The 26,722-nt window shown below is 42.8% G+C and overlaps 2 protein-coding genes across 3 annotated transcripts in view; both read right to left on the reverse strand.

Annotated features, from left to right (window-relative positions):
* Window positions 1–65: 65 nt before the first annotated feature.
* On the reverse strand, window positions 66–11,442 carry EIF3J (eukaryotic translation initiation factor 3 subunit J). 2 transcript variants are annotated; one of them, XM_055817243.1, is made up of 8 exons: window positions 11,283–11,442; window positions 11,103–11,203; window positions 5,873–5,930; window positions 5,528–5,619; window positions 4,945–5,059; window positions 3,701–3,859; window positions 2,617–2,690; window positions 66–1,163 (listed from the first exon to the last, which is right to left on the reverse strand). In XM_055817243.1, exons 1-8 carry the CDS (start codon window positions 11,308–11,310, stop codon window positions 1,035–1,037), a joined length of 756 nt encoding a protein of 251 aa, XP_055673218.1. In that variant the 5' UTR covers window positions 11,311–11,442; the 3' UTR covers window positions 66–1,034. The 2 variants fall into 2 exon arrangements, with proteins under 2 accessions (XP_055673218.1, XP_055673213.1); XM_055817238.1 differs by having other exon boundaries at window positions 66–1,166; window positions 11,283–11,441.
* Window positions 11,443–18,627: 7,185 nt separating this feature from the next.
* The window catches only part of CTDSPL2 (CTD small phosphatase like 2), a 43,420-nt gene continuing 35,325 nt past the window's right edge, over window positions 18,628–26,722 (reverse strand). The window contains exons 9-13 of the mRNA XM_055817214.1: window positions 24,821–24,883; window positions 24,646–24,725; window positions 22,221–22,347; window positions 21,233–21,328; window positions 18,628–20,745 (exon numbers count right to left, since the gene is read on the reverse strand). Coding sequence (XP_055673189.1) covers window positions 20,680–20,745; window positions 21,233–21,328; window positions 22,221–22,347; window positions 24,646–24,725; window positions 24,821–24,883 — 432 coding nt within the window. The 3' untranslated portion in view covers window positions 18,628–20,679. The remainder of the gene's footprint in view (window positions 20,746–21,232; window positions 21,329–22,220; window positions 22,348–24,645; window positions 24,726–24,820; window positions 24,884–26,722) is intronic.

Consider the following 26,722-nt stretch of genomic DNA (forward strand, 5'->3'; position numbering starts at 1 on the left):
CTCGTCTCAGTTTTGCAACTTACCACTTCAAGATACTAGAAGAACTGGTCCAAAGACAGCTGTAGTGAAGTCCTCAATAGTGATTTTTATTAAATTAGTTGCTTTATAAAACATTGCAGATGTCATAATTGTTAACATAACAATTTGCCCAACTGTAGTAACTGTTGCAGTTTGCTAAGCAAGTTGTTTTTGTTTTTTTTCAAATGAAAGAAAATAGCTGAGTTGTGAAAGATCTACCACAACCCATGAGAGACCAAAAGGAAGTCCTGGGTTTTGGGGGTTTTCTGGTGGTTTTTTTTTTTTTTCTTTTTTCGTTTAACACTTAAACCAGGCAATTAACTGTTAAAGAATACCCAACCCATACAGCTGCATTAGTAGAAATTTAGATGAATGGAAACTAAACTTCACACTCAAGACACAAGTCTTTCCCCACCCCCCCCCCCCCAAGCAACGCTTTCCTTGTTCTCACCCACCAAGTGTTCCATTTAGATGTTGAGCTTTGAAGTGGCGGGTATCTCCAGTGATGCGTTTCCAGGTGCAGTATCCTCACTCTGAAGTTAGCAGTTCCCCTTCACAATATACTGAAAAACTCAAGCTCTAACTTAAGACAAAGCAATTGTAATACTAAGTGCACACCATGCCCTTGCTGCAAACTGCTTCTGTTCATCAAACAACTCATTCAAGGAGGTACAGTTAAGGCCATGTCACTGAACTGTGCTGGTAAGAATACTTTGCCTCGGAATTCCTTACCAATTTAGTGGCTGTTACTATAAGATCAAATAGCAACAGTTAGCATCAGGATTTTGGGGTTTTTAACTGCAATTTACATAGCTTTTAAATGTCTTCATTCCAACCCCTGACCACAGAACAGGAGGCCCGGTGCTGTGGCACAGACCTGTCAAGAGTTAAAACCACCAGCACAGAGATACTGCAATTTTGATTGTAGCATTTGGCAGAATTTAAAGGAAGAAAAGTTGTGCTACATGTTTAAGGGATTATGGGCAACAGAAAGACAACAGAAGGGGAGATAAATGTCACATGAAGTCTTCAAAGTCTTGTACGTATTCTCCATCGTATCCTCCATAATCGGCCAGGTCATCTTTCATAGTAGCCTTTAAACCACCTCCAGGCACCACACCTTTTTTCTTCTTTTTGGCTTTATTCTGCTTAAATAGGAAGAGCATGTTTACTTTAAAATCCATAGTGATTTGCTATAACTCTAATTAAGAGTAAATGCCACGTCTCTGGGTATGAGCATTCACACCCCCCCATGGTGAGCACACCGCTGACGATTTCTACCCCTGCATTTCATCCACAGTGCGATCTCTTCATGGAAAAGCTATGACGTTCCCAGTGTCCCCACAGCTCCCTCTGTCACAGACTTGGCCATGTTTCCTTTCACTCTATCTTACCTAGACTCTAAACAAGAGGACTAACTACATAAATGCATAGTCTAGTAGTTTTTATGAAGTTACCTACTTAATTAAGGAATGTAATGTGGCTTTTATTACCATAATGGCTGAATATCTTCTGGGGGTGGGGGGTGGGGTGGAAAAGTCCTAAACAAACTTCACAGAACATTTCACAGTGAAGCTCTTCCTTACTGGATCAGTGTAGTTGTAGCTTTCAGCAGCTGGCCGAACTGATTTACATGAAAAGCCAGGAGAGAAGAGTATAAAAATATCAAGTATACATACTTTTAAAACTTTTTTGGTTCAGTAAGTCGCAGGCTGCTCTCCGAAGTGCGGTTCATATTAAAGAAATTGTTTATCACATTTGCCAGACTCCATGTGTTAACACTGTACCTAAGGTCTGGTGTGCATTAAGGTACTTCACTCACACCTGGGGATTTGGAACCGGCGTGACAGAACCGGCCACAGGAACAGTTTGTGTCCAAGAGGTTTCTCATTTTAGATGTACAAGTTACTCCTCACATGGACAACACTCCCATTTGTTTCCTAACAATCCTCCAATATGTTTTAAAATATACCAAGAGTTGCACTACCAGTCATTATCTTCTGCTTGATTTTGTTGCTATCTAATGCTTTGATTAATCAGTGAACTCCAGCCCACCATGAGTTTTAACATAGATGTATGCCATAAAACACATTTTGAATCAGTTAAGCTATTAAATCACCTTTTAAAACTTAGCCTCTTCCTTGCCTATCCAGTTACTGCTCCTTCAGTTTGCATGACAGTGTAAAAGTCCCAGTTATCTGCTATTCAAAATCCCAAACTTTGGCAAAGTTTTAAGTTACCGGCAGACTGGTATTACATTGACACTGAACTCTGAATGGGGATGGCTGCTGTCTTCAGAATATCCACGTCAGCCACTTGAGCTCCAAGACAGCAGCAAATGGAACAAGGTTAGCACACAGGTAACATTTATGTAAGTTAATCAAGCTTTTGCCTGTGATCTCCAGATTCAATCAACTCCTGATGACCTCACACAGTGAAGAAGATTTAAAGCTAAACCAGTATGCGAGGTTAGAATTTAATCCCCTGCTACTGCCTGTAAGAAAATCAGCAGTTCAAGTCAGGGTTAAACCTGTTGCTGTTTCCAGATTAGCCCCTTCAGCGGGTACTGTTACTGCTGCAGAAACACAGAGGTCTTACCTTTTCTTGTTTTTGTTTTTCACTGCATAGTACTGTCAAGGTATTTGTGATCTTTTTCAAATCATCGATTTCCACTACGTCACGGGGTGAGGGTTGGGGGAAGAAAAAGAAAAGGTTGCTCATCAATATTGTTCTTAGAAGGCAGTTACATAATCTAACATCACCATTCTCAAAAAACCAGAAATAAGCATTAGTAGTAAAGTACAGGCAATTACTTGATTTAAATCAGCAAAATACAGACAGGGTAATTCTGGTCCTTACAGTCACAATTATGATTTCAGATGGTCCCCAGTAAGCAGCTTGAATGTGTAGAAGGTAGAACTTGGAAACTGGAAGTCAGTGAACACAGAAGTCTTAATGAGGTGGCATTTGAACAGTAAAATACGGATACAGTAAAAATACTGTAAAATGTATCAAAAGGAGCAGTGGATTATCAATAAATTATTAACAATAAATGCTCCAAGAGGTTGCAAGTCCTTTGCTTTAGGAGATCTGCAGCTGGTTTGAAATGTAAGTTACCAGGTGCCGTCAGCCAGCCCGGCTGTATTTATACAGCACTGAATCGTATCAAGTTACCGCCTCACTGAGCCACAGCGAGTGCAGTGCAGGGGAAGATCTCAAGCAATGAGTTCACCAGAGCAGTGGAAAAAAAATGAGCCCAACTAAGTTAGTTTTATCTCTGTATAGTTACATTTTGAATCCAGAATGATTTATTTTGCAGTCGCAGAATTACATGAACTCAATTGCCAGCCAAGCTGCTCAAGTTACCTGGCTCAGAGAACAGGAGAACTGAATTTTATTATTATTTTAGAAATGGCTTCAAGAAAAACACGCAAGTTTTAGATCAACATAAAAATTCACACTTTTTAAAATGTGTCTTTAACTGATATGCAGAAACATTCTTGTACAGGGAGACAAGCCTTAACATCTGTGGGAATGGAATTGGATACTACTCAGATTTGTTTAGTACAAACTACACAGATCGATCTTGATTGTAATGTTTACTGTAACGGCATGTTTTTAGCCTCGATTCCATCGTAATTTTGGTAGCAGTATATTCTAGGATGTCTTTCACTTAACTTACATGAAATACATACGTCTCGAACTAATGCTTCCAAAAAACTGGCGTAATGTAACGATTTTTCATACTGTGTAATTTTCTCTTTTAGTAGTTTGCCAAATTCCGTAAAGTCATCTTTTGAAGAGGGATTCATGGCATCTATTCCACAAGTGTTATTTACACCTGCACAGAAAGACAGAGAGGTATTACAGAAAACATTAGCTGTGATCCCTAAAAGATGACAACAAAGGAAACAAGTCACATTGTTGACATTCAGTTCCTCACCTCCGCTGAGACTTGGCAAAGCCAAAGCTGAGGTTTGCTCACCCACTTCCCACCGGCTTCTGCCACACAGGAGCTAACAGCCTGAGTCACTAGCCTATACAGAGGAGTATTTTGCTGCAAAACTTAGCAATGTGAACCAGCTATTCCTGTTCTCTGGAGCAATGTGCACCCCCTTCCTCTTAAGGAATTCCTGTCATGATTGCTCCTAAGTGCAAAATTGAGTTGGTTCTTTGCACCTGTATTCAATGCACACCCCCCCAAGGGGCTGTACTCTTTCAGAAGACTCACAGTGCAGAATCTTCACTGAGTAATAAGCTGTATAATTCACTATAGTCAAGGAAACACGCTTTCATGTTTGAAGAATGCTGCTATGAATCAGTATCTTTGCTACCTCTGTCAAAGCACAAAACCAGAAGGATCTGCTTTAAGGCTGCTTCATCTCTGCCAGGAAATGAGCTCGCTCCACGAACTGAGCTGGCTTTCCCAACACCCAGCGCATCGCGTGGATTGCCTGAAGTAAAGCATGCGTGAGTTATGCTGTGCCACACTTGTCCAAAGCCTCATTAAAGCCATGTTGTAAACCACCTCCAAACATTAAGAGACAGGGTTTGGTTTTGGTTTTGGTTTTTTTTTAAAACATACTCATCTTTTTACCACAAGCACCAGTATGCTGGAAAATTTAGTCCACCATCTTCTTCCTGTAACCTCCTACCGTCACACAATTAAGCAAAAGCACCTTCTCTACTCTGAAGATGCTTCTGTGGTTCTTGCACATCAGCCCTTAGCACCAGGACGTGCCTCCGGTGGTCTGAATTTCAACCCCTCTTTATTCTCAGTAACACAACCTGCAGGTGCCCCCGCTGCCAAATCCTGCTCCGTTCTTCGTGCAAGGTATCCCCCCCTCACACAGTTTTATTCAGAGAACACAGCGCTTTTGTGCCGCTGTGGTTACATCGACTAGCTTGACTCGGCCGCACACTTACCAAATGTTTCTTTTGCTAACTCAAGGTCTGACTCCTCTTGTAACTTCTTTAGTCGTAGTTTGTCTGCTAACTGTTCTTCTGGTGTAAGTTCTTTATGTTCCTCTGGTGCCTCTAACTGAATTAGAAAATGCATATAGGGAGAAGGTTGTATGTGTTAGCCTTGAGCAGGGGTAGTATGAGAAACCGTGGTTCTCCCAGCGCCACCTGAACAGCTTGCTTCTGCCTGAAGTCAGTACACCTCAAGCATGTACAAACCTGAAAACCATCCCAATGAAGTATAACAATGCTACATTGTTTAATAAATTGTTCATTTTACTAGAAGTGGGAAGAAACACCTTAGTTCTATGTTTCACAACTGCATGTTTTATCATCCGGTGCATACAAAAAGAGATTTCAAGAACTGGTTAAATTACAGAGAAATTAAAGCTAACATCTCCCAGATGTTATTCACTACAAAACTTGAGTTTGTTTTATCAGACTAGTCAAGATCTTTACAAGTCTTGCTCAACCTCAAAATAATAAAAAAAAAAATATCAAACCTGCCCTCTAAATATTAGGAGACCCAGAAGAAATAAGGAATTACCCTTTTTTTAAGCTCCTCTTGCTTTTTCTTCTGTAGCTTTTCTTTTTCTTTTATTTTTTCTGCTATTTTCTTTTTTTCTGAAACTTTTGGTTCTGTAAAACATTGAACAATACAGCTCTCAAGAGGTCTACTGATTTTTTTTTTTTCCCCCAGCAACTACAGAAACACTAATCAAAGAAAAAGCCACAGCGCTGGGTTACTGGGAGCCGAACACCGAGTTAACAGACATGCTTGTCAAAAGCAAACCCAACCCTATTACATGGGTTTGATTCTTAGATACACTCACGGCAAAACCAGCCTGTTCCGATGCTGCGTACAGAGCCACGTATTACTTCTAAGTTTTACCTTGCTTTATCTCTGTCTCCTTTACTTCCTCCTCTTCCTCCTCATCATCCCAGTTATCCTACAAAATAAGTTTTAATTAAGATTCTGTTACAGATACTTTCCTACTTCTTTAGGTAACAAAGAACAGCAGCTTTCATAGAACCTCTTTAAACGCTCACATAGCCATTAATCTTTCGTCTGGGAGCGAGGGAGTGGGGGGAAGCCGTGAGAGCCGAACGAGGGCACGGCTTCTGGGGGATGACCAAGATGTTCCAGGATCAGTTCTTACCACGAAAAAGGCCGCTTTTATTCAGTCAGGAAGCTCACGTCAATGTAGTTACAAAAGCAAGGTCAGGAACAGCCAGATCACACCCACAGTAAAACCCGAGTTTATTATCATTTCTTGTATTACACATTACAAGATACTGGAATGTCATCGGACACATGCATGTAGTGCAGCCACTGCTGGAAACCGACAGTGCAGCGGAACCATTTTAAACCCCAACACGCTGTCACCCCCCCAAAAGACCCCATTCCATCCCAGATACCGCTCCCTGTGGCCCAGCCCTCTCCCTTGTGCTGGGAAAACCATCCCTGCGGCTGCACGTGGAGCTGTGGCGCACAGGAGAACACTCACCCGGATCTGCTGCCAACGCAGTGTGCAGCCAGATAAGGCCGCGCTGTGGGAGCAGGGAAAGCAGCAGCAAGCAGAGGAGGATGCAGGGAGCCCAGCTTTAGGCAGGAATACCAACTTCAACAGCCACAAGGCCACGTTTCTGAGCAGTTTTTGACCAGTGACTACTGCCTTTTTATAAGTATAGAAGCTATCGAAAGACTTCTCACAAACAAATCACCTAAATGTTCTCCAACAGCCACCACGTTCTCAAGTGTGTTTTCAAGCAGTCTCAGCTGCGGTGCTCGCAGTAACTCTGCCTCCAGTTTTCCCCTTCAGCGTGTTCAAGATCTGTGGTGGTCCCCAGCTACTGCACTGCGCACCTCACCATCAGCCATCGCTCACTGCCCTCCTTCCTTTCAAAGCCACGTCTCCCACTGTCCTGTACCCAAGTGGATGATCTGTGGTTCAAAATACTGTATCTCATTCAAAGAAATACGAGGAAGCACCATTTTCTTCAGAACTGACCTGCTGATGTCATCTGCAGACTTTGCCAGCAGCAACTCTGCAGTTTCGACAGTTTTCGGGGTAAGGGTTATGGGAATACATATTCTTGTCCTAATGGCACTGCAAATTCAAGCAGATGGCCTCCGCATGGAAATCAACACTCTAAAATTGATCTGAAGTTACGTGCAGAGTACCACACGACATACACACCACAAGTTAAAGTCAAGAAACCTCACAGGGTTCTAATTTCTGTTACCTGTTTCAACTCAGCTTGCAAGCTTAAGAGATTACATTTGACAAGACCTAGTTTACACAAAAATCACATGTACGGTCAGCATCTCATTAAAGGTAAGCTTAAAAACCGTAAATCCTGAATTTTGTGATTTTCATCCCACAACAGCAACGCAAGCAGTCATGCAAGCTATTTATTAATTTCTAAGGGTTGCTATGGGCGTGGCAAAATAAAAGACACTGGTGGAAGAACTCAGTATTTCCCTGATCCAAGCAAGGAAGACACCTGAGTTCATCCACCAGCTCACTCGAGTTAATTGGCACTTGTAAGGGATTCAGCTTCCCATCCACATTCCAAGAAGCTGACGTGAATTTGGAGCAGCATTATTTTAGCTCATACCTAATTAAGTTTGTTACACCCACTTATTAAATAGCACTTTTAACTGCTGTATATAGCTCGCTGCCTTATCCCTTGCCCTGTCCTTCACAGACAGATTTTAAGTATTTTACGGTGCCAAACCCCAGAGGAAGGGCACCCCATCCGTGATGTAAAGGTACTCGTGGGACTGAAGGAAACTGCTGCACGTTGTTAGTACATTCGGGAGACTTAACAGAGGGCACATGGGCAAGGACTTCCACGTGATGACAGAGGCACTCCTTCCCTGCAGCAGACCACGTCCCTGCTAGCTGTGCCTGCGTGGGGACAGCACACAGTGGCAGTTTCGGCTTGCGAAGCTGAGATGATGAAGCAGCGTAGGAACAGCAGACCCTCTGGAGGGCAGCGCGAGGGCCTGCCACCTGGCCCAACCTGCCCCAAGCTGTCAGGTGGGATTTAGGATCTCGACTTTTAACAGAAGGGATTGACGACTGCCGGGAGCCTACCCATGGAGACCACCGCCGCTGGAACCGGGGACAGACAGCCGCAAGCTCAGCGCCATCGGAGAAACGCTCCTGGCAGGACAACCTGCGAGACATCGCCATCTGAGGGTTCACTCTTCAACTTGGCGTGCTAAGATACGCAGGTCTCCCAGCTACACTGAATACTCTCTCCCTCTTCTCCAACATTATTTTTTTTAAAACAGCAATAGAACATGATTTATATATTGGGCAGGCTTTTTTTTTTTTACTGGGGGCAGGGTGAAGCATCCAAACATACACCTATTTCTGTGGTTTACAAATTCCAGTGAACTCTCTTCGAGGAAAAGAAAATTGCTTCAGTGCTGTATCTTTGCACTGATACTAAGTAATCGAAAGAGGACATCTTTACTTCAAAGTATTTCAGCGCTACTTAATTATGCATAGACTCATGGAATTGTTTGGGTTGGAAGAGACCTTTAAGACCATCAAGTCCAACCATACACTGTGAACAACTAAAATAATGCTATTAAAAACACCTTCCATTTCACGTAAATAATCCCTTGATGAGAGCAGGTCTCTTACAATTTCATATGCTCCATCACATGTACCTTAAAAAGTATGATAATGCAAATTATTTCCCCCCAAAAACCCAGAAGACATGATTGGGAAGTGACAGGTACTCCAGCATCTGAGATTCCCAGCTAAACCTGAATGCTCTCCTTCAAAGAGAAATGCCTGCACCATGGGAAAGGCTGTTGCCTGGATGATAACAAGCACATCTCCCAGCTTTGGCTTTGCTAAGCACAGAATTGCCCAAGAGTAAATAGATGAAAATTCCTTGGCAGGAGGCCCGTCTTCTGGGAAACTGGTGTTCTGGGTAACACTGGAGAGGAGTTTTGTTACTGATGAAGATGCTAATTTTAAACCTGAGAAAGTGGAAGTTTCCTAACTTACCAGTTACTTTAAGTTCCTCACTAAAAAAATCTTCCAAAATAAACTACAGAATCTGAATACACAGAACACATTCCAGCCTTAAGACAAGCTCGTGGTCAGAAAACACTTTGTGCTTCTCTTTTAGACCACGTAATTTTCCTTATGCGGGTACTTCCCCAAGGCAGACCCTTGCAAACAAGGAATCTAGAGCCTGAGCACCCACCTCCCAGGCTCAGTGCTGTGATTCTTGGTGTTTCTACAGGAAAAGCAGATGGAAGTAAAAACAGCTTTCTTTGCTGGACCTGTCCTTCCCTCTAGGTGCAGCTCCAGTGCTAAAACCCATAAGCTCGCGGAAAGAGTTAGGTAGTTGCATTCTTATTACATGTGGGAAAGCTCTGTTCCTTTACTAAAACGGCCACAGAAAGCGCAGGTGCCTTCAAGAGAGTAACACTTCAGAGTCCGGCTCTTGGACACACTCTACCACATCAGAGAAGTTTCTCACTTTCAAAGGAAGGAGGAAAAGCAAGCCTCACAGAACCAATGAGTCCAAGATACCCGTGTATATATACACTTCTGTAAGTTACATATATGCATATAGTTACATGCCAACCACACTCTTTACAAACGACCGTACCTACTGTATACAGAGATACCTTTACTTATTTTGCCTGCTGTAACGCGACACCTATGGTAACTATAAGGTGTGGGTGTTATTAAATTTAAGAAGGAAAACGGACAGCCTGTAACTCACAAAAATTTGTTACCTTTTTTTTAAAGAGAAGATGAACTACTTTTTTCATACTATTTATAAAAAGAAAACCACCCTAAGCTCCAAGAAGTGTTGGTGTTTTTGAGATTCTGAGACACGGCCAGCAGCCTAAATAACAAACGCAGCCAGTCGTCACCCAGTAAGCAGCAATACTTGATTCCAGAAAGCTTCAGACTTGTGACCATACTAGAATGACCAAGTCACCTCCGGAGATTGCCTATCACGGTATCTCAGCAGCTTGATTTGAAACAAAACGGTCTTTCTCAGCTGACCTATTTCTGTTCCTTACATTCATCAAGCACGTTCCTTCTGTGTTCCCTGGCATCATTTTGCTTACTGTCCATACAAATGCGAAGCAAACTGAGGATTCTGGGGCATTCGCCACTCAGTCTCCCAGCTTGCTATGGGACAGCTGGAACTAGGTAGGAGAAAACAAGCTTTTAAGGAAAGTCTGCTTTCACAAACATCAGAAATGAACATCCGCATGTTTTAATCCTGATTCAACACAGACGTCACTCCGAAATACAGTGAAAATTTGTCTCAAATAGTGCCTTAAGTAAATGCATTTTAAGTGATAGGGGCACTACCAAATCTGAAACCACAAAGTAAGACTACTGTACTTTCCAGCTGTGGCGGCGGGGGGGGGGGGGGGTGTGTAGGGGTGGGGGGGGGTGTGTGAAGGAGGAGGAAAAAGGGGTGGAAGAGCCATGCTGCTAGAACACAGTAGTTTCTGGTCAACAGCAGAAGCACGAACACAGCACTGCTTTCTTTAAAGCCAGTTCTAACGTCTCAGTGCACCATACCCACAGCTCCGAATCTGAAAGGCTACAGGGGGAAACCAGCCGGCCCCAGACAAGCACTCAGAAGCCTGGCAAGCAGCTGGGGAGCAGCAGGTGGATCCCCCGAAGAGGAGATGCCTCTTCAGGCCTGGAAAGCGCCCGCCTGCCCCCCGGGGGGCCGCGGGCAAGCAGCGGGGGGGGGGGGCGCAGGGCAGAGGAGCGCTCGGGCTCTGCTCCGCGTTCTGGCGTTGCCGTCTGAGGCCGCCCGGTGCCCTCCCGGGGCACCGAGACACCGAGGGCCGCTCCGGCACAGGCCGGGCCGCCCCGCAGGGTCCCCCCCGCCCGCCGTGGGCCCGGCCGCGGCCCCGCGCGTCGCCGCCGGAGGGACGAGCCCGGCCCGTGAGTTCCCCTCACCCGCCGGCCCTGCCCCGGGCCCGGCCCCACACACGCGGCACCATATGGCAGCGGCCCGGCCCGCGCCCCGCCGCCCCCGCCAGCCCGGGGGCCGCCACGCCGCCCCCGCCACACCGCAGGGCCCGGCCCGCGCCCGCCCGGCCGCACCTTCACGTCGTCCTCCTCATCCTCGCCGGCCCAGCGGTCCCCGGCCACTCCCGGCACCAGCCGCTTCGCCACCGGCTCCACCACCTCGAAGCTGTCGGCGTCTGTGGGGGAGAGGAGAGCGGGTGAGCGCGGGCGGGCGGGCGCGGGCGGGCGCGGGGGGGGCCGCCGGCCGCCACCTACCCCACGAATCCGCCGCCTCCGCCGCCATCTTCCCCGCCGCGCCGCGGCCGCCGGCGCTCGCAGCAGGAACGGTGAGGCGGCCGCGCCAGAGCGGCCCCAGCCAGCGCCGCGCGCGGGGCACGCCGGGACGGCGGCGGACTCAGCGGGGCGCGCGCTCCCCGCCCCCTCCCCCAGCTCCGCCCGGCGCGGGGCGGGACGGGGCGGCCGGGCGCCATGGCGGCGCGCTGGGCCTCAGGGGCGGCCCGAGGCGGGGCGGGGGGCTCCCCTCAGCCCCCCGGGCCCCGTAGGTGCGGCGCCCTGCCCCGAGGGAAGGCCCCCTCGGCGTATCGCGGAGCGGCAGCCGCGGTGTGCGGGGAGCCGCCCCTGGCGGGCCCGAGGCCCAGCGCTGCCGCCCCGGGCAGGGCCCTCAGTCCCCGGCCGCGGTTTCTTTCCCGCGGTTGAACGTGCCCGCACAGGGGGACTAAAGCAGCGCTGTGCCCGCAGCCGGCGTTAGGGAGCCTGGTACTTCCCTCTGAAGCAGAGGGCGTGAGCCGTGTGGCGGTTAAGGGTCTCTGCGACAAGGATCTCTCCCGTGCCGGGACCGCGCACACGCTGCTACACCTCGCGGGTGCGGTTCAAGCAGCGTCACTGCTCCGGGCGAGGAGGCCGGCAGCCTCCGAACACTCCGCACGCTGCTGTACCGAGAGCCCGCGGGGGCGGCCCCCAAGCTGCAAACCGCTTCCCCCGGAAAGGCGAAGCTTGGGGCGCTCCGGGCTGATTCCTCACACCCTCTGCAGACGGCAGGGCTTTAACATAAATAGACCATCGTCACAAAAAATAGCAGCAGCTTTGGGAGACTAGCCTCAGACGGAGTGAACTTTGCCAGCTGACGCTTCAGCCACTGTCCCCTGTTCTCCTGGTCCTGTTTGCTTAGGCCTCGTCCTCCGATGCTGCAGACAGGCCGGTCTACAGTGGTAAGACACTAAGTCTCATTCGGAAGCTCGGTTTCTAGGTATCAATTCTAGAAAATATGCAATAAACAGACACAAAAATGGAATATAAAGGCATAGAAAAAAGGAGGAAATAGTTCAAGACTTTTCTTAAAAAAAGTGGAACATCCTATTAAAGTATGTATCAGGGAATTCATCTAGGAGTTAACCTGCATACCTGGTCTGAATTTATTCCCTTAACTTTGCTGCCGTGTCTCCTTTTTTCCTTACAGAAGAAAAAGCAAGAAGCAACTTTTTTGAAGATTCCTTTACCCATTAAAAATACTAATGCATGATTCAAACAGAGCAAAAGGAAAAGGCTAGGAAAACACCCCAGCTGTCGACCGCTAAATTTCCTTAGCTGACTTCCCTTCAGCTGACTTGGATTCTTTTCCTTTCTTAAAATGCTGGCAGTACTGGAGTTAAATGTTGCTTTTCGGTCAGTCCAGAACTGCTTGATTCTATGCACATGGCTATTTTAAAGTATTCTGGGATCTGTGTTACTTAATATTTAGCAGCAGCAGCACCACGAAGGTTAGTATCATCCCATTGACATACCTCAACAGCATCCCTCTCAGTCCCTTGCAGAGGGACTCACATGTGCTACCTCAGGAGCACCATTGTGCCATCTTGGATGTAGTTTTCCCAGGAGCATCGTTACTTCTGTCACAATGTAGAAATAACTTTTAATTGATAGAGACACTGGAGACCGAACAAGAAGCAAGAGCCACAAACCCAGAAGTTCCACCTAGCAAGGCCCCTGCCCACCTGAACACTGCTCTGCCTTCAGCTGTTTTCACTTCAGAGGTCAGAGTCCCAGGTGCGGACCATGCTGCCGTGGCCGCTGGCTGCAGTAACCCACCCGGCAGCGTGGCAGAGGCTTTCAGGCCGGCTGCATTCGGTTGCCTCTTACGGTCCTGCTGGGAATGTGTCATGCATGAAATGTAATGGAATGATCCTGTGGCTGGGAGGGAGAGAGAAAAAAAGAGAAAAAAATAGGTGAAGCCTGATGTTGCATTAGTCTCCTAATTCTCTAAGTAATAGGATAGACGTGTAGTAAAGGTAGTTGATGACTTAGTAATTTCCTAGCTTTCAGGTTCATGATCATCCAGAAGAAACATGGGTGAAGGGCTGCAGCAGAGCTACTAGCGACAGTCTAGCAGCCAGAATGCACTTCTACAATTTATCCACATGATGCTGCTTAGGGTGTGGTTTTTCAGGTCAGATCCCTGAGGGATTGTGGCCCTGTGGCCACCAGAGAAGTGTAGGTGAGTCCTTCACTAAAAACTTCAAAGGCAGTGTCTGACCTTAAGCAAATGGGGCGCAAGTGTAAAGACCACCTACAGGAATTAAGTGCCCAAAAATACAAAACTCGGTTCTCAGACCAAAGGCAGGCTCGAGGGATGGACGGGCAGTAGCCCCTGGACACAAACCCAGCTGCAAGTCACCACTCTTCTCCAACCTCCCCCCCACCAAGCCCAAGGAACTTTTTATTTTGAAATTCTCGGGCCGGTCTTGTTCCTTCAGACAGCTCGGCCCACAAAACCAAGGGAGAGAGACCTCGGTGCCCCCAGGCGCTGGTTCAGGCAGAGGCAAGCAGACCTCTGTCACAGACCCCATGACGACTGATGCTCCGCATTGTTTGGACATCGCTGATGGGGCAGGTTAGAAGTGGGGGACACCTTTATCTCGGGATTAAACAAAGCCATGATGTGCCTGGGGGCTACAGACCAGGCCCCCCTGAGCCTCCTCCAGACAAGCTTTTTGGTGGCGTTTCCTTCTACCTTGTCAAATAACTTCAAATATGTAAACACTGGAAACAGTAACTTCTTCCAGTTTACTCACTGCCACCTCCCAACTCTGATTTCTGTGACAATCTGAGCGATTAAGTGGAAAAGGAGGATATATCTAGTCTGAAGATATTTCAAACACCTGTCTTTCATGTAAGAGGAATGACCTATGATACTATGATGTTAGCTAAAAGAAAAATATGTCTTCCAAATTTATCATCCTTTTTTTGTTGTTACCCATTTACCAGGCAATATAAATAACAACAGAGATGTAACTATGGATCAAATAATGTCATAAGTTACGTCCTCACAAGTCTACATAGAGTTTCATAAGCTCGGTATGCTATGAGGATAATTATGAAACTGGCAAGAACTGTGCAGTGATTTGGAACATGTTAATTATGAAAATACTATGTATTTACACAGCACATTTAAAGTAATTTAAACAGGTGGATTAAAACAGTTAAGTATTACTCCCATTGTATAGATGAGGAAACTAAGGCACAAAGAAAATTTTTTTTCCGATTTTTTGGTGCTCAGTGCAGCTCTGAGTCAGAGAAACTACTGCCTTCCAGGAAAGCAAACAGTTCTCATTTTGAAGAAGTCCAAAGGTTTCTGCTTAGAAGGAAAAACTAATAAAAATGAGACAGATTGGGTCTTGTGGTCATTTTACAAAAGATATCCAGTGGAACGTGTATCACATATTAAAAATCAGCCTCAAAGCAAGACCATCTTAAATGAATCTGCTGTAACAATCGCAGTACTTAAACCACGTCTATTTTTTTCCTTATTTGGTCTCCAGTATCCTTAGCTTTTAAAATACATACACTTCTCCTTCCATTTTAAAGGCTGAAAACTGACATGAGAAATGTCTTGCTTTACAGAAAACACAGTCTTCAATGAAGGTTATCAGCTAAAAATCATAAAAACAGTAGCCAGAGCATAAATATTTAATATAAATCTTTATGATTCTATGTACTAGAAATGACTGCAGAAGAAACACAAATCTGTAGAACATGAGTTCTCTTCCAATTGTATTTTACAAGACTCAGCCTATCGGTACAGTGACATTTTTGCAAGTATCAAAAAAATAAAGCAAAACGGTATTACATTACACAATCAAGCCAACCAAAATAGCGATGTGCTTCACAAAATCTATACGAGTTAATCATTAGCAGACCATCCTTGCTTGCTTCCAAACAAAAACACTTGCTGCCAATGTTTTAGGGTTTTTTTTTATTATTTCTTTTTTACAAAATTATGACTGCTAGCTAAGAAAATGATGCTCCTATGCTACTTCTCATCAGCCATTTATCAACTTGTTCAGGATTCGATTTAAGTATCAAGAACCTAAGATGCAAATCTGAAATCACGTGGGTTTGGTGTGATCTAATCTTTGAGAGCAGTCCTTTAGCATCCTCAAGACACACCACGACACTGTTCTCCAGCTGAGTGAGTTTAATGCAACAATCATTTCCCAGAAAAACTGTCTTCTCGTGAACCTTCCCTCAGCTTCCATTCCACAGCAGCTTTAACTGATCTAAGCCGTGGAGCCCTCATTGCTGCAATCTCACTTTTGCCTCTTTTATTCTCCCATGGTTAGTTTTCAGGCGGATCAGCTCCCAGCACAGGCTTACCACGTGGCTGCGCGAGAACCAGCGCGGGCACAAGGAAGCAGGTAAAATGTGACCCAGGGAGGGATGGAAAAGCAGGAGAGAAAGCCTCCCGGGCTTTCTTGGCAGTCATCACATTCCAACTTCACCCTCTTTGCAGAATGGATTTTGAAGTCCCTTTTCACTCAAATCCTCAAAGCAATCTTCTTGCCTGAAGATGCTGACGAAACGTGATGGATTACCGCTCCCAGGAAGAGGCATTTGTCGCAAGAAAACGAAGACGTTTACCTCATTCTCGGGAGGCGAGGGCCCCAGCTAGCTGTGCGCTGCCGTCTGCTGCTTGCTGCACTGCCTGTGTGACAGCGGCTGCTTTATATCTTCTTGTATCCATCCTTAACAATGAGGTTAAAGAAGTTTAATGGCCTGAAACATGGAAATGGCATGACTGCAGATCAAAGGTACCGTCTGTCCTCTTTGCCACGTAGATCCATAGAAGTCCTTTCACCAGAAAAATACTGCCTGTGTAACTTAATGCTCTACTTGGAGTGGAAGACGTTATTTTAATGGGGTAATTTGTTTCTCTTGGCACCTGCTTGAAGAAACTTGTCCAGCTGAACTGATATCATACCAGTAGGTATTGTCCATTTTTTAAACTGACAATTTTTAAAACTGACAATGGGTGGTGAAGGTTTGCTTTTTGGCCTTGTCTTCTTGAATTCTATTAAAGTTCTAATTTAGCTCTCCGATCTGTGCAAGCATTAATTTCACGTTGAGATTTTAGCTTTGCCAAGGTGTGCGCTCCAAGTCCTTACAGTGGAACATACCAGGAGCCCCGCAGCAAGGGGACGGAGGAAGGCACGGTTCGCTTTTCTAATTCCCCACGCTTGGGCGTACTTGGTGCTAACGCAGTCCTCGCTCAGAAGTGAGAGGAATGACAGCAAGGCTCACACGACTGGTTCAGCAGCCACAACTCCCTGCAACGCAGGCATCTTATCACAGGCAGAGGCTTGCCTTAGTTTCCGTATATATGGTGAAGTTATGAGTCTCATCATCTACTTTAATATACTAACGATACATGGTTGATACAAGTTGGTTTAGACAAAGAAGAATAAAAGATACCATTTGCAATGCAATGCTATAAGGAAGCCAGAACCAGGAGGAATTATAAAGGAGCATGGGTATTTACTCAGTAGAGTCACAGTATCTTTGTGTTACTGGGCAGCCTGCCTTACGGAGCGAGCAGGCTGCACTGCTAAAGGCTGTTTCGGGCTGCGGGCCCACATCACTATTCTGCCGGCGGCAGACGTGCTATGAGATTTGCACCCACTCCATCTCCTCATCTGCTCCTTCCCGGTCCCTTTCCCCACTGGGGCTCGATGCTCTTCCAGCTGCGCCAGTCCAACCACCAGTACGATTGCCCTTGAACTCGGACGCTGGGAAGAGCTGCGCTGGGGGAGGGGAGACGATGTGCCACGAAAATGACGCTTGCTTCTCACAGCAAGCGAGAGCAACTGCCCCGCCAGCTCTGCTGCCAGCGGCAGACTGACCCGGCAGCGCTCCTGCCGGCGCTGCGTCCTGCTCTCCTTCAGCACAGCGCTCGCACACCTGATTATCTTTGATAACGCATTTCAGTGCTTTGTTTAAAGAAGATAAGTCTCCTTAGCATGCCTTTGGTTGATACCACTCTTGGGAGATTCTTTCATCATGTCTTGAAACATTCAGGCTTTCTGATATATCTCAAAAATAATGAAAAAATGTTTTCCTACACAGATGGAAGGTGAAATGAATCAAAGGTGGAAAGGAAGTCAGTAATACCAAGGTGAATGCTATTCCAGCTGTATAGCAACTTAAGGAAAACAACCAAACAAAAAAGATTGAACATGTATTGCCAAAATAAGTATGAAAGACGTTATTTTGCTGTCAGAACCAAGAATGCTTAAACCTAGAACAGAATACATATGGACATGTAAAATTAACACATGAATACCACGATCAAGCGAAAGACCATAATGAAATCATTAAGAACTTTGGAAATAGGATGTTGCGTTTTCTAAAAATACATAAAATTGGAATAAATGATACAGCTACAAGATTAACTGCTTAATTCTACATTCAAGACTCGAGTAATGCACATAGTTGAGACCCCCCCAGTTATCACCGTCAGTTTTGGTGTGCACAACTTGATCCAGACTCACATCTGAGGAACAGTTAAGTCTCACCCTCGAGAGTAATGAGACGAAAATAAAACCTGGTGGATTATAACTTTGCTTCATGCAAAGATCGTTTGTGTCAGAAGTGATTGACATTTTTAGGAACTTGCATTTTCAAGAAGGTAGACTCATTCTGCAAAGAAAGTTCAGAATGATAAATACCAGACTTGCAGCACATTAAAATATTAGTATTTAATATGTTTACTAAGCAGTCTCCGTTATTTTTGTTGTGCATCTATGTAGAACTAAATCCCTCAATTTACATTTTGATTTCCCTCACTGATCTGATCATCACAACACAGATACAGCTGTAAAGTGCAATGTATGCTTTGGTCTCCTTAACTAAAGAAAGCACTTTTAGAACGGTTTTAGCCAAAGATAGGACCCACGTGTTTAAGGACATTCTTTGAACAGATGATCATCTCTTTTTACAGTCAGAGAAAAGCTATGAACTACTTAACAAAACTCGTTTCATTCTGGTAGACTACTGAATTTTAAAGCAGTTCTATTATGTCAGTGACTTGGAGAAATTTGGAAGAATCCCACATTAAGCAAGGATTCACTGTTAAACTAATCAAAAATCTCAGATTTAGGGTTACAGTTTAACGAACAACTGAAAAATAGTTGGCAAACCATGTAGCAATTGAAATACAAGCTGACCATTTTCAAAATCTATAAATATTTCCAGAACCATCTTATCGACATAAAACCAGGAAGGAACGGGGGATGGTTACAGGGTTCACACGTCTGCGCAAAAGCATATATAAAGTTAATGTTATGTACATTTTATTTCAATAAAGACATAAGACAAACAGCGTAAAGATGCCCAGATGCCCTAAAGATAAATACATTTAAAAGATTCTCATTAAAATGAATCTGTAGTATTTCTTTCCTGCAAGCAAAATACCTTTCTTTAAATACAAAAAAAATCAGTATTCTGAATTGCAAATGTTTTCACTTTTTTTGCAGAAAATCTGCCATGATGATTTTCTTTTTTAATGAATAAGGATTTTCCACAAAACAGGCTTGCTCTACATGCTAAGTTTTTTAAACAGTTCAGTGACACAATGTGCTAGCTACATACACAACAGATAATATAGTAAGAAAACACTCAACCTGATGAAAAGTTAAAATCTTCATTAATACACTGGAAAAAGTTGACATAACTCATGCCTTTTAAAATCAAAAAATACAAAAATTAAATGTTTTCCTAAAAAGATTTTCCTTATTTTAAGGACTCATTTGAAAATGAAGCTGCATGTAATTTGTACAATAAAATTGTACAAGTAAACAGGTAATATACATAAAAAATTAATTGACATACTTCTCAATTATCAGTTGTCCACCTTTAATTTCCAATACTGTACTTTCTTAACAAGCATACAAAATATCAAACTTCTCTTTAGAAAAAGTGCCGTTCTGTGACATCTTTTACACAAAAACAGTCTGAGCCTATGGCGTGTTAATGCAGTCGAGAGGCAAAGCATCCTAACTTTTACAAATTATACCTTCCATAAAAAGCCTCCTGAAAAGGAGATTACACACCATTATAAAAATATCCACCTCTTGTGGTAGCTGCATTAGAGAACCAAGGCTGAAAGACTATTTCCATATAGCATAGCAAACCACTAGGATAGCAGACTGCCTGCCTCGGTGGCGTGGGAGTGTACTGTACCACAGGATTGTGCATAGTTACTGCCAGGTACCTTCGCTGTCACACAGAGCTTAAAACTGATTGTAACGACGAGTGTCACAGGGGTACCATCAGCCCATGCAAAACATCTCACAATACTGAGCCACTGTGCAGAATACTTCAATCTTGGAGGAAACAGAAGGCAGCAGTAATTGAATTGCATCAAACCTAAGAGGTGACCAAACTAGTTCTCCTTTCAAGATCTGCACGCACAGCATAGTCTGAGGTATTCCTTGTCCATCAGTTGTTTGTGCCACTGCAAGATATTGTCTGTCCAGAGTACATGCCATCACAATGGTTTAAAATATTCTGAATATTAGTAATTCTTATATTCTTCTTATCTAGCCAGTCTCTTGATTTTTGAAAAGATTTCAACTACAGTAGAATATTACAGAAAGAAAATATAAATGCAGGGGTTTTCTTTCTAAATGAAACTTACATGGGCTAAAACTAGAGAATATTTTTAAACAAATATACAGTATGCAGGCAGACAAAGCAGGAAAACGGCCATCCAACTGTTTAATAAAAAACTAAGAAAATTTGGCTATTTCCAGAAAAACTATGAAGCGCCTCAACTAAAAGGAATGCATAATGAAATTCTAATCTAATACAGGTCAAAAATGTAAAAAGGTTATAAACCTTAACAGGAAAAATAAAACAACTTTTACTGGCCATTCCTGTTGAAATGAGAATCTTAAAAGTAACAGAAAAGTGGCTACAAACCCACTTAGAGCACCGAACAGAGAGAAAATAAGAGTCCATTTTCAATCTCTGTTATATCATAAAATCCTGTGTTTCTACAGGTCAAACTGCTGGTGGCAGAAACAGAATTCTTTATAAACTGCAGATGTCCTGTACATAAAAAAATTTCATTGGAGTTGCACTAGTTCTAAAGACTTTTCTGTTCTAGCCTACCTACTGTGTTGTACTGTATTGTACTGAATGTATTCAATCTCAGATATATAAAGTCTCTTTCCGTAACCCTTGATTATTGTTGGGCACCAAAGATAAGAAAAGCAAGACGGGGTACAAAAATGCAAAATTTCAACAGTAATGGCAATGTTTTGTTTTAGTCCAAAAGGGTCCTGCATTTTCTCCCCCTTCAGTAATTAGACAAAAGGCTTTAATCTGGGGGTAGCAAGTCATGCAAGCGAAATCTGTCTCTGATGTGAGGTCGGACATCTTCGTTCTGTAGGGGGGAAAAGAAAAAACACAAAGGCGCAGGTTTTAGGAGAATGAACACATCTGTAAGTCAGATTTTAACAGGGTCAATTTTCTAACACCGGTATTTTAACATAACAAAATACAAGGCGTGAATATATGTAAACACAAGAGACTTACAGAAATAACTACCTAACATCCACAACAATTTATTTGCCTTTTAAAAATAAAGACACACATCACAGCCAACGGACGTTACCATTCCACAGTCCCCGATTAAAAGCACAGTTAGAAATAACGGCAGCCCGTCTCTGGCTATGTCAGTCAGACTGGTGCATACTCGGAAACACTGCCCAGAGCCCCCTTTTCAAAGGGAGCCATACGTGACTTTTAGCAGTCTACATCTCAGCGACTCAAAAAAAAAATAAATCTTTAAATACGTGACAGTACCTGAAAGAGCTACGTAAAGTTTTTGGGTGGCAGGTAAGGAAGAGCCACATCAAGGAAGCACTTACCAGCTCTACAAGTTTCTCCAGAAACGGAATCAATTTTAGAAGTTCGTTGTCATTTTTATCCATGAACCAGCTTTCTATAGGAATTCCATTTGAAAGCTGAAGTAAGAAAAAAAAAAAAAAATCAATGAAAACCAATGAATGATTTATACTTAAGTTATCTAAAAATACTGTGAAATAGCATTTGGGGGAAAAATCTTTCCAAGCTAGAGTTTATTAATATGTATTTTTCCTCTAAAGTCTATATTACAATTCACTTCCAAAATATCTCCTTCCTTTGCATACATTGCTACAAAAATTTCCACATCAAAGCTGAAACAGAACTAGCTCTAGAAGTTCTGCTGAACTGAAAAGCGCTGGTATGTTCAGAAAATTTTTTGTTAAAACACCCATGGATCCTAACTGTGTACTGACTTCAGGCAGTTTGTGCAAATGAGCCTAAGTCAAACAGCTTTTTGGGTTTTTGCTTCTTTAATGTCGGTAAGACGCGAGAGACCACATTCTGCACTTTGTCTGTGTAACAGACTAACTGGACTAGTCATGTACCACACTTCTGGGAAAATCTAAATCACAGGGTAGAACTTTATAACATTTACGCATAAGCAATTTTCCCAGCTGTGTGTCACTTCAACCAGCAGTTTGTTCTTGAATCATTTCACTAGCATTAAAAACCTAAATCCACAACGGAGCCCAAGCGACAGACTTAGCAGACTGGTGGTTTCTTTAGAAAAGCTGAATAAGAAACACAACTGCCTGGCGATACAGTCTGTTCGTGTAAGAAATCACTTAGTGTGCGCTTATCAGCTCTTCGCGAAAACAAAAGAAAAGCAAGCAAACCTTAGTGATGTGTTACAGTTTGGTTTGTAGACTTAAATACAAACTTATGCACAAAGCTTAAAGAAGAAGTTAAATCAAAATGTAGCATTCCTCTGTCTTCCTTCAGAAAGTTTTTCACCACACCTGAAAAGTTTGCTGACAGCAGCATCCTTACCTGATAAGCAAAGGCTTGTGGTGAATTGTCAATGATGATCGTTTTTGAAAGATCTCTACCAAGAATGTTTAAATCCTTTATGTAATTTCCTTGTACGCAAACACAATGCTCACGGAAAAGTCGATGCCTGTGAATAAAGTAAAATACTAATCAATGAGACAAATTACACCACATACATTGCGAAGGGGAAAAGTTAACTTTGCCAAATGTTACTCAGTATTTTTCTCTTCCGATCTACTAGCTCCTTTTAACGAGTTGTTCCCTTTTTTCCTTTCTCTTTTGAGCTTTTTACCGGTGAAATTACTAGTTAAGGTAATTTTGTATTAACCTAGTTCTGCAGGTGATTGATTGTATGTAAACAGAAAAGCTCAACTCAGATGTAACAGATATTTGCAAACGGGGTCTTGCTTTCTAACCATTTTTGCAGACAGATTAACAAAGGGATCCAAAATACTCAACAGATTTTGTAAGGCCCCAAGATCTGAGATTAGTTCTGCACAGGAGCCAGTTTATTGGGATTTATTATCCCTTTCTGTTGCTCCAGCTGTTGCAGTACATGGCATTCCCACGCCACTGCATGCTAGAACACAAAGTACCAGAAGAAATGTTTTCTATGTTACCTCTGTTCACAATTAACCTATTTCAGTTATTAGAGCTTGAAAAAAGCCTCGAGGCCTAAACATTCCATCAACTTCTCCCTTTCCAATTAGACTACTCCCCTTTAATTTATTACAGAAGAAACGTACAGCTAGACTAAACCGACTCTGATTAAAAATAACACCAGGAATAAAGCTCACGTTTCACGGAATATCAACATAATTACAATTTTTAAAATAAATTGTAAACTAGACAGATTTAGAGTTTTACACAGTCATATTAAGAGTGCAGTTTCTTTAAGGCTGCTTATATTTTTAAATGAAGTTTTTAGAAGCTGTACATAGTGTGCTTAATTTCATAAAGGGGTTGAGTTCCTAACGTTGCTATGGAGGAAAATAAGCTGATGCCTCGGCAGCAAATGAATTTATATATAGATTCTGAGTCACACGTGTGGAGTGCCTGACAAGTCTACCTTTAGGCTAATGTCAAAACTAATCATGCCTTGATGTCAGCTTTTCAGTAGCACATGAATCACAACTAAATTCATGCATCACATGAACCTTTCTGCAAATTCTTAGAATATTGTTTGGCTGTATACTTTGTTATCTCTTTCCTGTTCTCTTTTAACGCAGTTAAAATTGCAGTCCTGAATCATACCTATTAGGTTCTTGGAGAAAGATTTTTAAAGCTATGAATGCACACTTAAGACTAATTTTCTTCAAGTGCCAATATCTTACTCGTTCACGCATTTCAATGATTGGAAGTACCCGAAAGTCTCGTTTTGTTTGCCAATTCAAAACGCAGTGGCAAGCAAGTTTAGCAAAACCAAACCAGGATCCTGCTGTGCATGCCACACAAAAACAAGCAGTGAGATGACCGTTCCTGGATGAAAACTATTGAACAGTTTTATCCTTACGCTTTTAAGGAAAATGAGTTACTGTGTGCCTGAACTGCCAAGTGGAAACAGTGGATGCAACCACTGTCTCAGTCCAAATGGCAAGTTTGTTATGCGTGTAAAGAAAATCAAGTTTTCAGCTGAAGAACAGGACAATAAGAAGATGCAGAGAAGTGCTTTGCCAGTGTGTCCCAGGCACAGAATTTAAACAGTTCTGACTATCATCAGGCACAGTAGTTTACTTTCCTTATTTGGGACACCCTGTGTAGGGTGAATCCCTGAGAAGGCTCCTCTTCGGTTTCAACTTTCCCACCTAACAGCCCACCTTCCAGATGAGAATAACAGAAAGAATCTCATCTGGTGGAATTTCTTTATGCCTTAAGGAACCGTTCTTGAGAGATGCCAATCCCTTCCAAACCAAGCTCAGTATTAAGAAGTGAAAAACCAAAACAACTCTAATACAAATCCCACACAAAAATTACTTTGTGATTGAGTAAGAAAAAAAAATATGCTGATTGTAAAGGTAACTATACAATTATTTATAAATAATAAATCGATTTTGAACAGTTCAAAAGTAACACTCAGTTCATTTTCTTTAGTAGTAATGTGTATTCCAAAGCAGCTCAAACACATTTTTGATACCCAAGACGTCATTTTCTTCAGCAAGCCTAACACAGCAGAGCACGAATGGGTTTGGGTTTTGGCCACAGAGGGCAACGTAAACCACCTGGGTTTAGCTTATCACCAAGACAATAATTCAATCGCTTCATTGGATTTTTCTCTCACTTTCAGACTAGAGTCTGAAACACAAAGAATCAGTTTAGTGAGACACACTGCAATAATGAATGTCAGCATCACTTTCTTCACGACATTTGTTAGGAAACAGTACGTAGTTTGCTTACAACAGGTACATTCACGATTTTCTATCTTTACCTGACCAGCTGCTTTTTAGGGTCTAGTATGTTCAATAACTTGTCTGCATATACCTTCTTAGAAGCAGTAAAAAGAATGATCTACGGAAAAAAGAAGAAAAAGTAATTATTTTAGATATAAGTATGTGAATACAATTTAAAAACTAAATTCAAACGTAGTGTCTAATTGTTTTTACCTCATAAATCTGAGACATACGTTCCAGGAATTCTCGGAAGAATGGCCTTAACCGGACATAAACCTGAAGCAGAGATGGACTTTATTAAAGATTCAAGATACTTTAATCACCCGCACCACTAAGTATCACTTTGTAAAGATGAGGTTGAAAGGAGCATTATGAATAAAGTAAACAGCAAATATTAGCTTCCTACAGAATAATAATGCAATTAAAACAATGTTAAATTAGCTTGCAGCCTAAGCAGCTGTAAGTGAAAGCATAAGATGATAAAATTAGGCTTAACAAATTTACTGGAAAATTTGATGGAATTAGAAATAATTCCAATTAAAATATAAAAGGTGGACAATCTCTAAAGAAAAATGAAACTTGTTGCTTTGGCTAAACATTTTGAATTAGCTTTCACCAGCTGGGCGGCATCAGTTCAATTACTAGATAATGTGTGCCAGCACATAAACCGAATAATCTTCTTAATAACCTTCTTCCACTAGGAATTACACATTGAATACGGGAGTGTCAGAAGTGATTAAAAAAAAAAAAAAAAAAGAAAAAGAAAAAAGGTTTCAGCTGTTTCCAAATTTTCATAAATTCAGATATCACCAGCACAAAACTGCACACATACACGAATTATTCCCTGTAAAAAATTGTAGGCTTATGAGAACAGATACCAAGTTAGGAGACTTCTGCATATCTCTCTCTGAATTAACTCAAAATACAAGACTTGGACTCACACGCAGGCATCTATATAAATCTGTAGCTTCAGGGCAATGGCCCAACACGCCAGCAGATGTGAGGGCACAGATCAAGCACCATCCTGTTCCTGTGGTATTACATTCAAATTTATATTTGAACGATGGCCTGGCGTGGTGTTTGGCACTGATCTGGACCATCAGGGATTACATACACTGAGGAGTAAAAATGACAGCTGTACACTCTGCTTACCTTTCTTTTTGGTTCAGAGGTTACCCACATACAGAATTACAGTTCTGACAAAAGAGTTAGTAAAATAGCCAAAAAGAGAAGGGAGCACACAGAGCTTCTTTTAATTGAAACCGAGGTAATTTCAGCTTTTATCTTTTTTTAACATTCCAGTTAGGAATAGGCTTACATTTACCTTCAAATCACAGGAAAACTCCACAAAGGATTTGTACTACTTGAACTGAATTTTATCAAATTTACATGTGGACACAACCAAGTGACCACAGGAGAACAAAAGGGGAATAACTTTAAGTGAATACAAAATTTCATATTGTTAGCACATACTGCAACACACTGTAGTCCTTTAAAGGAAGCACGTATTTCTAAACCCATGTGAATTTCATTATGTAGCTTAAAATTTGGTAGGGCTTTTATTCATTTCTTTCTTAAAGTTCTGACTTAAATTTGCAGAGCAACCAGTTATTACAGTAACATGTTTTGTCCCCCCTCCCCCAGAAGCAATCATCAAAATCAGACAGTCTTATCATGTCTGGCAATAGGATGTCTACTGGCATGTGAAGATACATTTGTTGACTAGGCAGACAATGTCTACTTCCCTGCTCATTCTGGCAAACCCACATTTTCAGGCAGTAAAAAACTACCCGTCAAATCGGCTACCCGGAACAGTTTGGAGAGACTGCAGCCTGTGCTTGACAGGTTTCTGGGCTGCATTTAGCTAAGGTAACTACTGAAAAGCCAACTTTCTAAATACAGAGTTGACAAGTGTGTCTTCACACCACATCTCCTGTCAGCACTAAAATCTTTGTGAAAATGATGCCTCATCTTGCCATACTAAGGTAGTGATGTTTTGCTCAAGACTAGATGATGCGTTTACCTTAACACAAGAACGCAAGTAATGAATTAACACATAGTCGCCAGGTTGCTAAATAACATTTGACTTGTCTGCGATTGTAAATTCAGGGCAAA

The sequence above is a fragment of the Falco peregrinus genome, chromosome 1 (genome assembly GCF_023634155.1).
Source record: "Falco peregrinus isolate bFalPer1 chromosome 1, bFalPer1.pri, whole genome shotgun sequence".
Lineage (NCBI taxonomy): Eukaryota > Metazoa > Chordata > Aves > Falconiformes > Falconidae > Falco > Falco peregrinus.

What these genes read in the sequence shown, in the direction of transcription:
- EIF3J (XM_055817238.1), bottom strand. Translation starts at nt 11,310, where the DNA reads ATGGCGGCGGAGGCGGCGGATTCGTGGG. An exon ending in GGAGACAGAGATAAAGCAAG is followed by an intron (nt 5,620 to 5,872) that starts GTAAAACTTAGA and finishes AATGTTTTACAG; the next exon opens with AACCAAAAGTTTCAGAAAAA. An exon ending in TCGAGACGTATGTATTTCAT is followed by an intron (nt 2,691 to 3,700) that starts GTAAGTTAAGTG and finishes CCCGTGACGTAG; the next exon opens with TGGAAATCGATGATTTGAAA.